This window comes from Nipponia nippon, unplaced genomic scaffold (assembly GCF_047370975.1).
Source record: "Nipponia nippon isolate SJK-2023a ecotype South Korea unplaced genomic scaffold, ASM4737097v1 scaffold_23, whole genome shotgun sequence".
Taxonomy (NCBI): domain Eukaryota; kingdom Metazoa; phylum Chordata; class Aves; order Pelecaniformes; family Threskiornithidae; genus Nipponia; species Nipponia nippon.
In genome coordinates, this window is record NW_028262340.1 from 6,348,930 (window position 1) to 6,361,203 (window position 12,274).

Below are 12,274 nucleotides of genomic sequence, written 5' to 3' on the forward strand. Positions count from 1 at the left end.
GTGAAAGTGGCTTCCTCCGCTGCGCTCAGCTGCAACGTAGCAGGTCACGCTGCACAGCCCCTTACGCTGAGGTTACCACAAGGCTTTTCTGCACTGGACTCTTGTAGAGTGCCTCTCGGCTGTAAAATAGCAACGGTGCAGTTTGTCCCTAGGGAAGGAAGGGTGTTTTTCTTTTCAGTCCAAAATACCAGGTAGATCACAGAAGAAAAAAGTCTTCGTTACCCTTGTAATTAATCAGGAACACTAGAGAGGGAAATACAGAAAGCCTTGCACAGAGAGGGTTAATACAAGAGCTGTTTATTACTATGGCTTGTCCTAAATCAGGCAGGTGCTCCTAAAAGAAGTTAACAGAAACAAGACATATCTATTTTGGGGAACAAGTTTGCTGCAAACATTATCTAAGCATTCCAAATCAGAGGGACAATGATGCGATGAAATCTCTTTATAAGAAGTATCTGACATAGAACAAACTTCCTGGCAGGCATTTTGTTCTAACGGCCTGTGTTCTATTTGGTAGTTCTCCCTTCCCAGGTTCAGACACAAACCAGTTTAATTAAACCAGTTCAGAAAAGCAGCCGTCTCCTCTGCCACATCCTCACACCACAGAGATGAGGAAAGGGGGTAGATCTTCATTATTTAATGAAATTGTGCGTCTGATTCATTGTTTGCTGGTACTCTGCTCCTCAAGCCCAGATGATGAGGGTGCTTGAATTTAGAAGAGTTTGTTAATTCATCAAAAAAGCTTGGCCAGTCTGTGGTGTTAGGGAGATCTAGGATTCACGTGCTTTTGTTATCTGCAGCTGTGCCTAACCCTCTCCCATCGCGGTCCCTTTGTGAACTCTCAGAGCTCTTTGCTGCCAAGGGCAACGTCGTTCGGTGCTTTTCATCCTCGGAGTCACCGGCACCCCTTTTCCTTGCCACAGCCTTCTGGGATTTCTCTGTAGTCCGTGCCTTTTTGTGGTGAGAAAGAAACACAATTATTAATGTAGCACTTCGCTATTACAGAAAGATTCTGGGATTAAATTCCTGGATTCTGTTTCCGGTCTTACCACGGCTTTGGTATGCAAACTTGGGTCTCTACGTTAAATTCACAGGTAGTTTATTTGATGCCTAATGCTTCCCTCCCACTGCAGAGGGGAGCTGTGACGCTCAAATCATGACGACTGCCTAGCAGTGTGATCTGGGGGGGGGGAAAGGCCAACGGAAAGCGGCGCCGTCGGAGTGCCCACCCCGAGGAGAAACGCCGGACATCAGGCTCCCCGTTGAGCCAAGAAGTCAGGAACCAGTAGCTAGTTCTTTACTAGGGCTTTCTCTAATTTAAGTTCAAAGGAGTTGTTGTCCTTTGAAGTTCTTACTAACCCAAAGAGACTACCTCGGCAGAGCTGAGAGTCACCTACGATATAATGCATGTCCTCCCATTACATCGGTTCTAAATGTCCACAGGAAAAGTTTAAAACATTAACACACCACAAAGAATAAGCATCTTGCAGACATTTTTCACACAGAATTTTGTTTTAAAAAGAACTGCTTTTTTTCCCTTTTTAAAAAAGGGTTTAAACTTGTTACTATCTAATAAATGTGTTCAGTCATTTTATGAATTCCATGTTTATTCCGTGCCAGCTTCGGAGTTTCACCTGGCTATAGGCAAGTTCTGCTTAACAAGTTCTATTTGGGGGGACTGAATTTTAGCGTAAGAAATCTGAACACAGCCAGGAAGGATCCTCCACGCTTCATAGAACCATCAAGTGGAATAAACACCTCACTCCTTTTGGCTTTTGGTGTAAGTTCTTCTGCAACTCTCTGCAACAGGAGTAAGGCTAGAAGTAGTACACACACAAAAAAAGAAAAAAATCCAGGAAAGCCTTTGCTATCCTTCCTGCAGTGGGAAGCTGTGACTCTCACATTCCAGAAGGGAAATGTCCATCACCCAGAGGACAATCTCTCGGCTTTCTAAAAACGCAAAGCCCTGCAGTTACGCGCTGTCCTCTGGTTTCTGAAGTTCCCCCTGGTGGTTACTTTTATCTTTACGCACGGCAGGGGGAAGCGCAGCGCTTCGTAAACCTAACGAACAGGACTTAAAACAAGTGAGAAAATGAAGGGCTTCCCCAAGCAATTGCTATAAACTATTGATTGGTGTTCTCACAGGCTGTCGTTGCCTCTCGGAGTTGGCCTCCCTGCTGTGCAAAACCTGCAGCACCCATAGATTCCAGTGGGATCGTGAGTATTTCCCTGCAGCAGCGAGACTCCCAGCGGGGCAGAAAATAATTTCTCAGACCTGATCAATGGGTATGTCCACGCTTGCGTGTTCGTCCTCTTTCACCTCCTGGGCACCTCGCATCTCCTTCCTAGGATCTCTGGTTTTATAGACGCTTTCTTCTGCGAGGAGAAGAAAAGAAAAAAGCTGTTCAAAGGGTACGGCTGATAGCCACGGCCTGGTCTCGCCGAGGCTACAGAAAGGTCCTCGTGCGTGCCCAGATGAGGAGAGAAGCCGAGACAGAGAAGTGATTGCATGCATCGCTGCTTTCTGTAGTGCATCTGCAGGTATTTTGTCCTTTAGCATCAAAGTAAAGCCGGTCTTCCTCTACATTTCTAGCAGCATCCTTTACCTTGATCAGGCCGGTGCTGCACACTCCTGTTGCTCCTTCTGTTTTGTCCTGCACGGACAGGTTTAGCGTGGAAAATGGACTCTTCCTCTTGGAGGCGAGAGTTCCTGGCTTGCCTTTGCAGCTGTGGAAGAGCAGCTGGGATCTTGTCTTTCTCCGCAGCTCCTGTGGCCTGCACCCTGCGACTGTCCCGCTGGAAGTGTTCATCAGACAATTCTGATAGGCCTTCTTGATAAAAGAGCTTATAAAACAAGAGAAGTTTTGCAGGGCAATCCCCTAAACACTGCAACTTTCCCCTGTGACCCTTGATCCTGACCGGTGCAAAGCTGTAACACTGCATTCTCTGACCGGGGTTTTAAGTTGATGCTACAAGTAAAAACAGATACAGGGAACACATAAACCACTTTTTGCGGTCACTACTACCTGTTGAGATGATTCAGCAAGAGCAGAGTCACCAGCTCTGTCCTGGGGGGTGGCACAGAGTTCACCGACCTGAAAACAAACCAAAAAAAAAGGAAAAGGAAATTTAAAAAGCAGAGAGCAGAGGTAGCAGAGATGCACATTTCAGCGGACAATCTAGGACAGCCCAGCTGCTCTATCTGTAGTCTCTGTTGGGCATCTTACCCACACAGGTAGCAGGAAAGACACCCTAGCTCCAGGATGAATTCTCCCTGCCCATCAGCCAAAAAGGAGAAGAGCTAAGTGAGGCCACCCGAAGGAGGTTTTCTTCAGGCAGCGAGATTTAATTCAAGCGTGATGTGGCCACGTCGCTGTCTCTAGCTCCTCTCCCTTGGGAGTGGTGCCAAGCAAGGATGCCATAGCCATGGCAATTGGGAACGGAGACTGCTGTACACATCCACTGCTTATGGAGGGATGCCTGCACAAAAGCAAGGGTGAGGGTAGCACGAACAGTCCCGCGCCAGCTGAGCCACCTACCCTTCTGCCGTGTTTTTTGCGCCTCCTGTTCGGGTGGTTCCTGTAACAAAGAAGCAGATTCTCAGCGTCAGGCAGAAGTCGGCTGTAGCAGGACACGATCTCGCCTTTTCCCATGAGAGGGGGTCCCTGGAGGTGTTTTTTCCTCGGCGCAGGCAGAGCACGCTCCCCAGCGGCACGCGTTCCTGTTCGATCACGCTGCCCACCACAGGCCTGTGAAACTGGCAGGTGCTCCTCGGTGCTTGATGAACACTGAACTGAGAAACAACCAAAGCGCTTGCTTTCTCTGGCACTGAACTCTGGATTTCAGGGGCAAACCCTTACACCCAAAGCTTTGAAAACACATTCTGTCTTCCTAAACCTCCAACACACGAAGCAAAACTCAAGCCTCGAAGCTGACAGCGCTGAACAGGAGGGCTACAAAAAGGATGGCTTTAGCTGAAGACCATCATGGAGAGGATTCTTTAAACCACTCGGCCACAGTCTACGTACCACAGCGTCTTGTTCGCAGAATGCTGGGGCACCAGCAGCTCAAAGTAAGGCAGTTTTTTGTACTCCTCGTTTCCCACTGCCACATAGTAATCGCCATTCACCAGCTCCTCCCCGCCAGACACTTGGGTTCCATCCAGCCTGCAGAGCCTCGGGGAAGAGACAGCAAAGGCTTCAGAGCTGTCACAAGACTGCAAACAGCCCCCCAGCGTGGAAGCAAACATGTGCAAAGTGGTGAAGAGGACCGAGACAAGTCAGAGAGGATCGATCATTCTTAGTATTACTCCAAGGAAGTACACCGAAATATTACACCCAGTGACAAGTGAGATGCAGCAGATCACAGCTTTCTCCTTGGGTGTCAGTAAATAGATGTATGAGGAGAAGGTAGGCTGTATTTGCTGGATAAAAGCCCTGCTTCTTTAGACATAAACCCCTTTTCATGCTATGCTTTACTGTTCACTTATTGCTTTTTCACCAGACCACCGGCAACATCAGCTCTCCTAACAAAGCACCCAGGACATTGGGGTTCTCTCTGATTTAAAGATGGGAAAACCTGAAAAGCAAATGAGCTTGCAAAAGCAGACTAGAAGCGGCTGTCTGAACTCCCGGTCCTCTGTGCTAATCAGAGCTGCTTATGTTCTGGACGTAAGGGAAGGGGAGCCGGCAGCGCCTTCTCCAGATACCCACCTGTTAACGGCTCCACTGCGCAGGTTGGCTTTCTCTGTCAGCGTGGCCAGGAGCGCGTCCCACTGCGGCGGGGTGCTCCTGGGGAGCGGCAGTGGGAAAGGAGGGCTTAGCAAATCCCCGTTCCGGAAAACACTGCAATAGAAACAACCCGGAGCATGCGATGAGCCGGTATTCCAGCAGCTGTGGAAGGTGGGGGAAAAAAAGCCAGCCACTGGTGCCTGGACAATATTTACAAGAAATACTTCTGGTAGAAGCTGGGAATTGTCCCTGTGGGGCAGCATTCCCAGGACCTCACAGAGAAATTCCCTCCTCCAGCCTCTGAAAACATTCCCAGAGACCCTCCGAGGAGAAAACACCGAGGCACTTACTGTATCATGCAGGGCAGGTGGGTGTGCTTCTGCCATCGCGCCAAGACGTTCGACTTCCAGGGAGCTACGGGGCGGAACTAGAGACCGAGTTCAGTGCACGAGAACAGCGACAGCCCTGGCACCGAGCCTCCCAGGGCTGCTGTTCCCTTTTCTCCATCAGGAGCTGCCCGCCCTGCCTTCACGCTTGCTGCTGCTAGGTGGGTTTGTTGTCAGCAACGCCAAGGCTGGAGAGGCTCTTCCCGTAGCTGAGCACATGCCAGAATTGCCAGCGAGCCTCTGAGCACGGATCCTTCCCCTGCACCGTTCAGGGGGGTGGAGGGTCCGCAGCAGCAGCCCCTGCGCTGTCTCAGGGGTCCTACCGATTCCCGTGGCACTTGTGCCTGATCTCCCCTGGGCACCTCGCAGCCTCAAACCTCAGCTTCAGTTTCATCGGTGCCAGCCCTAATCTCTCTCGCACCGCCCCGCTCCTTCTGCGCTCCCGCCTGCGCCCGCTCAGCTCAGGGACTCACCCGCAGACCGTCGCTGTTCCTTGTCCCACCGAGCTCCTTCCTTCCGCGATTTAAATAGCTATGAGAACGAGAAGACAACGTTGCCACACACCAACTGGGCCGCGGCTGACTAAAGAGCAGTGAGAAAATGACCGACTGCTCTGCCTTGGAGCGTCGCTTACGGGGGTCGCTTCTGAAACGATTCTCCACCTGCCTCACCTCACGCTCTCCCAGAAAAGTCTGCTACATTTAAGAAATTCCCAGCCAAATATAGACCATTTCAGATCCCCGTGCTAAAGACACCCAGAACATTTTATTCCTTTGCGTTCATCACTGATGAAGGCGCCAAGGGCTGACCGATGTTCATGCGGCCTGGACCGCCTCCTCAACAAAACGCGACACACACCCGGGGAGCCACGTTCCCCTGGCGCGCACACACGCATCCCCTCAAGAGTCAAGCGACGCCGTGAACATCTTTAGCCCTCTGTATTTCAGGATGAACCAAAACAGCTCTAATTCGAGGACTAGAAAACAAAAAAACCCTCCCATCAAACCAAAGCAAAAGTATTTGTCAGTGGAGGCAGCGACTGCCAGCTCTGCCAAGGAAGCGGCAGCAGAACCTCCCACGCGCCGCACGAGGCGCGCGGGAGGCAGAGCAGCACCGATCACAGCATCCTGCCAGAGAACGCGCGCCCCCGCACCGTGTTTTCTTCCGAGAGTCAAAGGACCGTATCAGGAATATTTGCATTTTCCAGGTGATCTGGAATACGTCCAGTAGTTTCCAGCAGTAAAAGAAACTAATCGGTCTCTGTTTCCCTGTGGGTTTGTACCCCTCTTAACCTCTTTTTTCCGTTCACACCCCAATACGTTCCCCACAGAGGTGATCCAAAGCGGCTTACCAAACCCGGACACCAAAGGTCTGTCTACTCACTCAAGCCTTTTGAACTTTTCAAAGCCCGCAGCCACGTACTGGCACCCATCCTGCAGGTCCCCCAGCTCAGCAACACGGCGGCCGTGCCTGGGTGTGTAGAGGTTCCTCACGGCCAAGGGCGCACGAATGCTCTTGGTCACCTCATTCAGCAACGCCTCAAAGGTCAGGAACCGCCGCTGGTTCACTACAACCTTCCTCCCGGGGAAGAAGGGGTCACCGTTGCGATACACCACCACGTTCTTGGCCGGAGGTGCCGGAGCTAAGCCGCGGGAGCTCATCCCCCGTTGGTCAAGCAAGTCCCGCTGAGCACAGGGGCAAACAGACCGACGTGGGGCGCGGAGGAGAGCCCCGGCCAGCCTCCCGCCAAGCCCAAACCTTCCCGACCAGCCGCTCTCGCGCTCTGCCGTCCCTTCCCAGCGCGCTCCGGCGCGACTGGCTGTCTCCATGGATGCACCCCAGCAGGAGGAAGTTGTGGGCCCGTCCAGAGGCCACATCAACCAACCTGCAGAGCACCTTTCTGTTCGAGAACCAGGAACCACATGGCTCTTTAATCCTCAAATGCCAAGTACTGCGAGCTCCCCCACCACCCGCTGTGGCCACCAGGCTCAGATTAACGAGCTTGGAGGGAAAATAAGTGCCAGTATCTTTAAGGCAGCTGCTCACACCCCATCCAGAGCGGCGCAATCCAGAAGCTGTCACCCCCTTGCCGTCGCTTGCTGCCCGCGTGAGAACGCAATGGGTTTCTGTCCTGGGTGTATCGGACAAACACCCACATCCCAGCGGACACACCATGAACAGGCTGCCGTGGGTCGAAGCCGGCATAGACCCACTTAGCTTTGCCCAGGAGAGGAAGGCAAGGCAGACAGGAATAGACAGATTCAGAGATGAGCTTCAGGAAAGCTTTTTATTCACAAACAAGTCAGCATCATCAGGAACAGAAAGATACATCTGCCGTGTGGCAAGAGCGACCGTTCAGTCAGCAGGAAGGCAGAGTGTTTGCACAGAAGACGCGGGGTCGCAGCAGGGAACGACAGCACCACGTGGAAAGTCCCTTTCTGAGGGCCCTCGAATGCCCCTGAAGTAGAGCGACGTACGGACAAAGCACCAAACCCCGTAAGTCCTGACCTGCTCCCTCAAGCACCAGCCAGGTGACTCTGCCACACGGAGAGATATTACCACGGCCAGAGACGTGCCAGCGGGGAACCAAGCCTCGTCTCCTGAAGGTCAGGTTTGATTTGCCATCGCTCCCCACCAACCGCACAGGAAAGTCAGGGAACTCTCCTCCTAACTTCGTACTTCAGCTAGGCGTTCCCCAAAGCCTACCACGAGCGCTCGGAGATCGCAGACACTGCGGAGCTGTGACCTGCAGAGCCATCCCAAACGCACAACTTCGATCCCGATACTGATCACCCACGGTTCAGCGGAGGAGAGCTTCTTCCTGCACGTTCAAAGCACCTGCTGCCTTCAGGCATTGTAGTTCCACCAGAAGCAGCCAGCTGCTCAGAAACCGCCTTCTGTAAGTGACAGTCTTCCCAGCCTCGATTGTTCCCTAGGACCGTCCAGCTCAGCCAACAGAAATCGGGTTCTTGTGGAAGGAGGCCTCACTGGGACGCCCTCCAGGACACACAACCACCTCCCTGGCTTCACAGCGATGTTTAATCCCTGCTTTGACCAAATATTCACATTTAAAAGAAAGAAAAGGCTTTCTTGCCACATTCATCTGAAGTGGAAAATGTCAACCCACAGAGCTGGAGTTCCCCTAAGCTGCGGCTGTCCGTGAGGTCACGGCACGACTGCGGCGCTGCAGCTCCACTGCTTCTCCACACCGATACAAGTGCCCCACGTGCTCGGAAGCGCCCTGCTACGAGTCAGGGGTCCCCAGCCTCTGCTTCAGCATCAAGTACTGCAAGAGAAAGAAAACCAAGCGTTAACGATTAAATCCCAGAGAGCTACAAGCAGGAAAGCACCCACCCTTGCAGATTAACCAGCAAAATCATTGCACTCGGCCAGAAGATGCACGAGTCTCGCCTTTCGAGCAATGCAAATAGCAGCTCGCTACGCTGCTGGGTACATACCGCTGCGTCGTGCAGCCGGGATCGTTACCAAAGTAGCAATGTCCCTGTAGCAGGCCAGGAGCAAAGCTTGTAACCGGATCTAAACAGCTCCTGGTTTCCTTCACCATTCCTTTTTTTTAATCTCCAGAGAAGGTGGAAGAAAAAAAAAAAGGGCACTGCCATCATCCAGTCCAATCCTTGGGTAACTGAACCGTCACCGTTCAACCCCAGTCCCACCAGGGACGGCACCGCGCTGGCTGCAGACGGGCACTGGTCTGACCCCCTGGTCTGGAAGGGGCAGGGTCAGGCCCTTACGTTTTTACGGCTGACAATGGCTTGTTGCAACCACAGCAGCTCCATGACCAAGTGATTTCTGTAGGACTGGAGACCAGCTCGAGTTCGAGGAAGCTCCTTTATGTCCTCAAGTGGAATTTCTGCAAAGAAACAGAATAACCTGTTATTAGAACAAAGATTCAGATTGCACCTACTGTCTCTCCTGCACTGAGTTGTTCTAACCTCTCCAGGATAGTCTCAAGGTTTTGGTTCTCCGAGGACCCACCGCGTCCCCGGCTCCCACCACCAGGTCGCTCAGAGCACGCCGGAGAGCGCACGGCCCCGGGCCGCGCTGCGCGCTGGCTCCCGTCTCTTACCCGAGCAGGCTTCAAGGGACTCTGCCTCCAGGATAGCGCTGTCCCACACAGAGGCTACGCTGCTGTCGTTCTGCCGATCCTCGCTCTCCGCTGGGGCGCTGCACCCCCTTTCGGTGCATTTATCAGCATCGGCGACGAGACTTGGGGGGCTCACTACATCGCCTTCACCCGCGGAGCTCCGTTCTTTCTCGCTTTGCAGCTGGGCTGTAGGTTTCACACCGCTGCAGCCCCGCTCCTGTTCTGGTTCAGAGGCATCCAGCTCCTCCTGTGGTTTTTCCGCGCTGCCCTCGTCACTCGGTGCAGCCTCACGCAGACCTGAGCGCTCCCCTTGCGTTGGCTTCTAAAGGGGCAACCGCGAGAGATTGAAACGTAAGGAAAAGAACACGTAAAGATGTGAAAGGCGGGTCTGCTGCGGGCCAGAGGCTCCGTCCCAGCCAGAGACCTGCCGTTAGCAGCGCTCCTGCCATGGCGTGCTCTGGTTTGAACCATCGGTAAGTTTTTAAAGGGCTTTCCTTCCCGAAGTGGTAAAAACACCAGAGAGCAGCGCTCAGCTGCCGCGGGAGCGGGCCCGACCGTGCAGCACCACCGGGCGAGGCGGGTGCCCGGGGGCAAGACCCGCAGGCATCGCCTGCGCAGGTCGGGCGTTTGAGTTGAGGCTGAGCTTCCCCCGGAGGAAGAAACCCTCACTCGAGGTCCCAGGGGCACGAGCCAGGGAGAGCCCTACAGGCCTCGGCCGTGTAATTATCGGGTTTTGATTTGGGAGAGTTCCAGGTTTCTGGGACTAGGCTGAACAAATATCGTCTGCCCGGTCGGCCAGGCCACCCCACCCGCCGTGCCCGTGCTCCCCGCTCCGACGGGGCTGCGGAAGCCGGTGCCCGTCCCGACGCACGGACCTCGGGGACAAACAGGGGCCGCGGCAGGATCCGTCCCCTCCACTCCAGCTGGCTCAGGTCTCCTTCGATCTCCCGCACCACCTCCTCGTACTCTGCCCGCAGGCTCCCAAAGCGCTTCCGCAGCAGGTAACCCCTGACGCAGGCCTGCGGGCACGGGGCGGGGGTGCTGCTGGAGCCGGACAGAGCCCCCCTGCCGCCCCCTGCCCCCCAGCCGGACCCCCTGCCCCCCCAACCCCCCCAGGCGCCCCGGGGGACGCGGCCTGGAGCACAAGGAGAAAAACGCGTCCCACGTCTGGAACCAGGACAGGTTTTAATGAGGCAGCGCCAGTGCGGCCCCCACCGCCCCGCTCTGCCCCTCTCGGGACCCCCACCCAGCCGGGACCCCCCCCCGCGACCCCCACCCAGCCGGGACGCCCCCCGGGACCCCCACCCAGCCGTGCCCCCCACCCAGCTGTGCCCCCCCACGGGACCCCCACCCAGCCGTGCCCCCCACCCAGCAGTGCCCCCCCACGCCCCCCCCACCCAGCCGCGCCCCCCACCCAGCTGTGCCCCCCCACGGGACCCCCACCCAGCCGTGCCCCCCTATCCAGCTGTGCCCCCCACCCAGCTGTGCCCCCCCAAGGGCCCCACCCAGCCGGGCCCCCCCACGGGGACCCCCCCAGCCGGGCCCCGCCGCCCCCCCAGGATCCCCCGTCCCGGGCGGGCCCGCACCTGCAGGCGGGTCACAGCGCGGAGCAGCCGCCGCCCCCGCTCCGCCTCCGCCTGCGGCCCCAGCGCCGCCGCCATGGCCGCCGCCCCGGCAACCGGGCGCCGCCTGATGGCGTCATCCGGCCGCGCCGCCGGGCCCCGCCCTCCCGCCCACCGCGGGCTCACCCAAACGGCGGCGGGGGGACGGGGCCCGGCGGCTCCGGTGTCCCCGCCTCGCCGCGCCGGCGTCGCCTCCATCGGCCCTTCCGCGGGGCGGGGGTGGCCCCGGGGCGGGGCTCCCCGGGCGCCTCCCGCTGGCGGCCGCCCCCCCGCCGGGCTCAGGCGGCCGCGGCCTCGTGGTCGGGGCTCTGGGCCGGGTGCGGCTCCGGCGTCAGCGCGGGGACGGGCCGGCCCCCCGCCACCGCCACCAACACCACTGCCACCAACACCGCCATCGCTGCCACCACCACCGCCACCGCCGCCATCACTAACACCACCGCTACCACCACTGCCACCACCACCACCATCACTAACACCACCACTGCCACCACCGCCATCACTGCCACCACCACCGCTGCCACCGCCATCACTAACACCACCACTGCCACCACCGCCATCACTGCCACCACCACCGCTGCCACCGCCATCACTAACACCACCACTGCCACCACCGCCATCACTGCCACCACCACCGCTGCCACCGCCATCACTAACACCACCACTGCCACCACCGCCATCACTGCCACCACCACCGCTGCCACCGCCATCACTAACACCACCACTGCCAGCACTGCCATCACTCCCACCACCACCACCACCATAACTCACTGCCACCACTGCGGCCGCCACCATCGCTGCCACCACCACCGCCCCTGGCCCAGGATACGTGGAGCTGCTGAGCTCCTCCAGCTGCGGGAGGCAAAGGCAGAGCTGAGGCGCCGGCGGGGAGGCCGGGGCTGGCGGGGATCCCGGCCACGGCAGCGGGGGCGACGCTCACGTGTGCCAACAGCTGGTCCGGGTTCCTGTTCCTGCTCCTCCTTCCCCGCCTGGGACCTCTCGTACCCAGAGGTCGGGTCCTGCCTGGAGCTGCCGGGGACCGGGGTCCCTCCCGGTGGAGCCGGGGAGCCCCGCTGCGGCTCGGCTGGGACCAGGGCCCTTCCGCTGCACCAGGGGCTGAGGCCGGGGGCTCGGACCCCCCTCCCCGGGCGCAGGCAGCCGGTAGCCAGGCGCAGGCTGCGCTATCCTGGCGTCTGGGCTGGAGCACGGCCCCGCGGAGCAAAGCCGGGGCCTGAACCGCGGCTGGGAGCTGCCGCTGGGACGGCAGGGCCAGGGCCCGGGGAGCGGGGGAAGCCGAGCCCAGCAGAGGCTGATGTGGCCTCCCCGCCCCAGCGCCCCAGATCCTCGCTCCCAAGCGTGGCCTAATGAACCAGAAACAAGAGGCGGCAGCAGCGAGGCTGGGTGCCTTTCTGTTGGATATGAAGACACGTAGGA

The 12,274-nt window shown here is 57.1% G+C and overlaps 2 protein-coding genes across 4 annotated transcripts; both read right to left on the reverse strand.

The window, feature by feature from the left end:
* Positions 1-120: 120 nt before the first annotated feature.
* Positions 121-7,273, reverse strand: DCDC2B (doublecortin domain containing 2B). The gene is made up of 10 exons (XM_087761054.1): positions 6,500-7,273; positions 5,590-5,647; positions 5,081-5,157; positions 4,713-4,844; positions 4,029-4,175; positions 3,540-3,579; positions 3,027-3,095; positions 2,607-2,844; positions 2,276-2,376; positions 121-951 (listed from the first exon to the last, which is right to left on the reverse strand). The coding sequence occupies exons 1-10, from the start codon at positions 6,991-6,993 to the stop codon at positions 778-780; spliced, it is 1,530 nt and encodes a 509-aa protein (XP_087617180.1). The 5' UTR covers positions 6,994-7,273; the 3' UTR covers positions 121-777.
* A 111-nt stretch (positions 7,274-7,384) lies between these two features.
* Positions 7,385-10,945, reverse strand: IQCC (IQ motif containing C). Of its 3 annotated transcripts, XR_015705510.1 has the most exons (6): positions 10,808-10,945; positions 10,097-10,240; positions 9,204-9,543; positions 8,869-8,987; positions 8,244-8,402; positions 7,385-8,161 (listed from the first exon to the last, which is right to left on the reverse strand). XR_015705510.1 is itself a non-coding variant. In XM_087761055.1 (5 exons), the coding sequence occupies exons 1-5, from the start codon at positions 10,880-10,882 to the stop codon at positions 8,361-8,363; spliced, it is 720 nt and encodes a 239-aa protein (XP_087617181.1). In that variant the 5' UTR covers positions 10,883-10,945; the 3' UTR covers positions 7,385-8,360. The 3 variants fall into 3 exon arrangements, 1 of the variants encoding a protein (XP_087617181.1); XR_015705511.1 differs by having other exon boundaries at positions 7,385-8,402; positions 8,575-8,987; XM_087761055.1 differs by having other exon boundaries at positions 7,385-8,402.
* Positions 10,946-12,274: the final 1,329 nt, after the last annotated feature.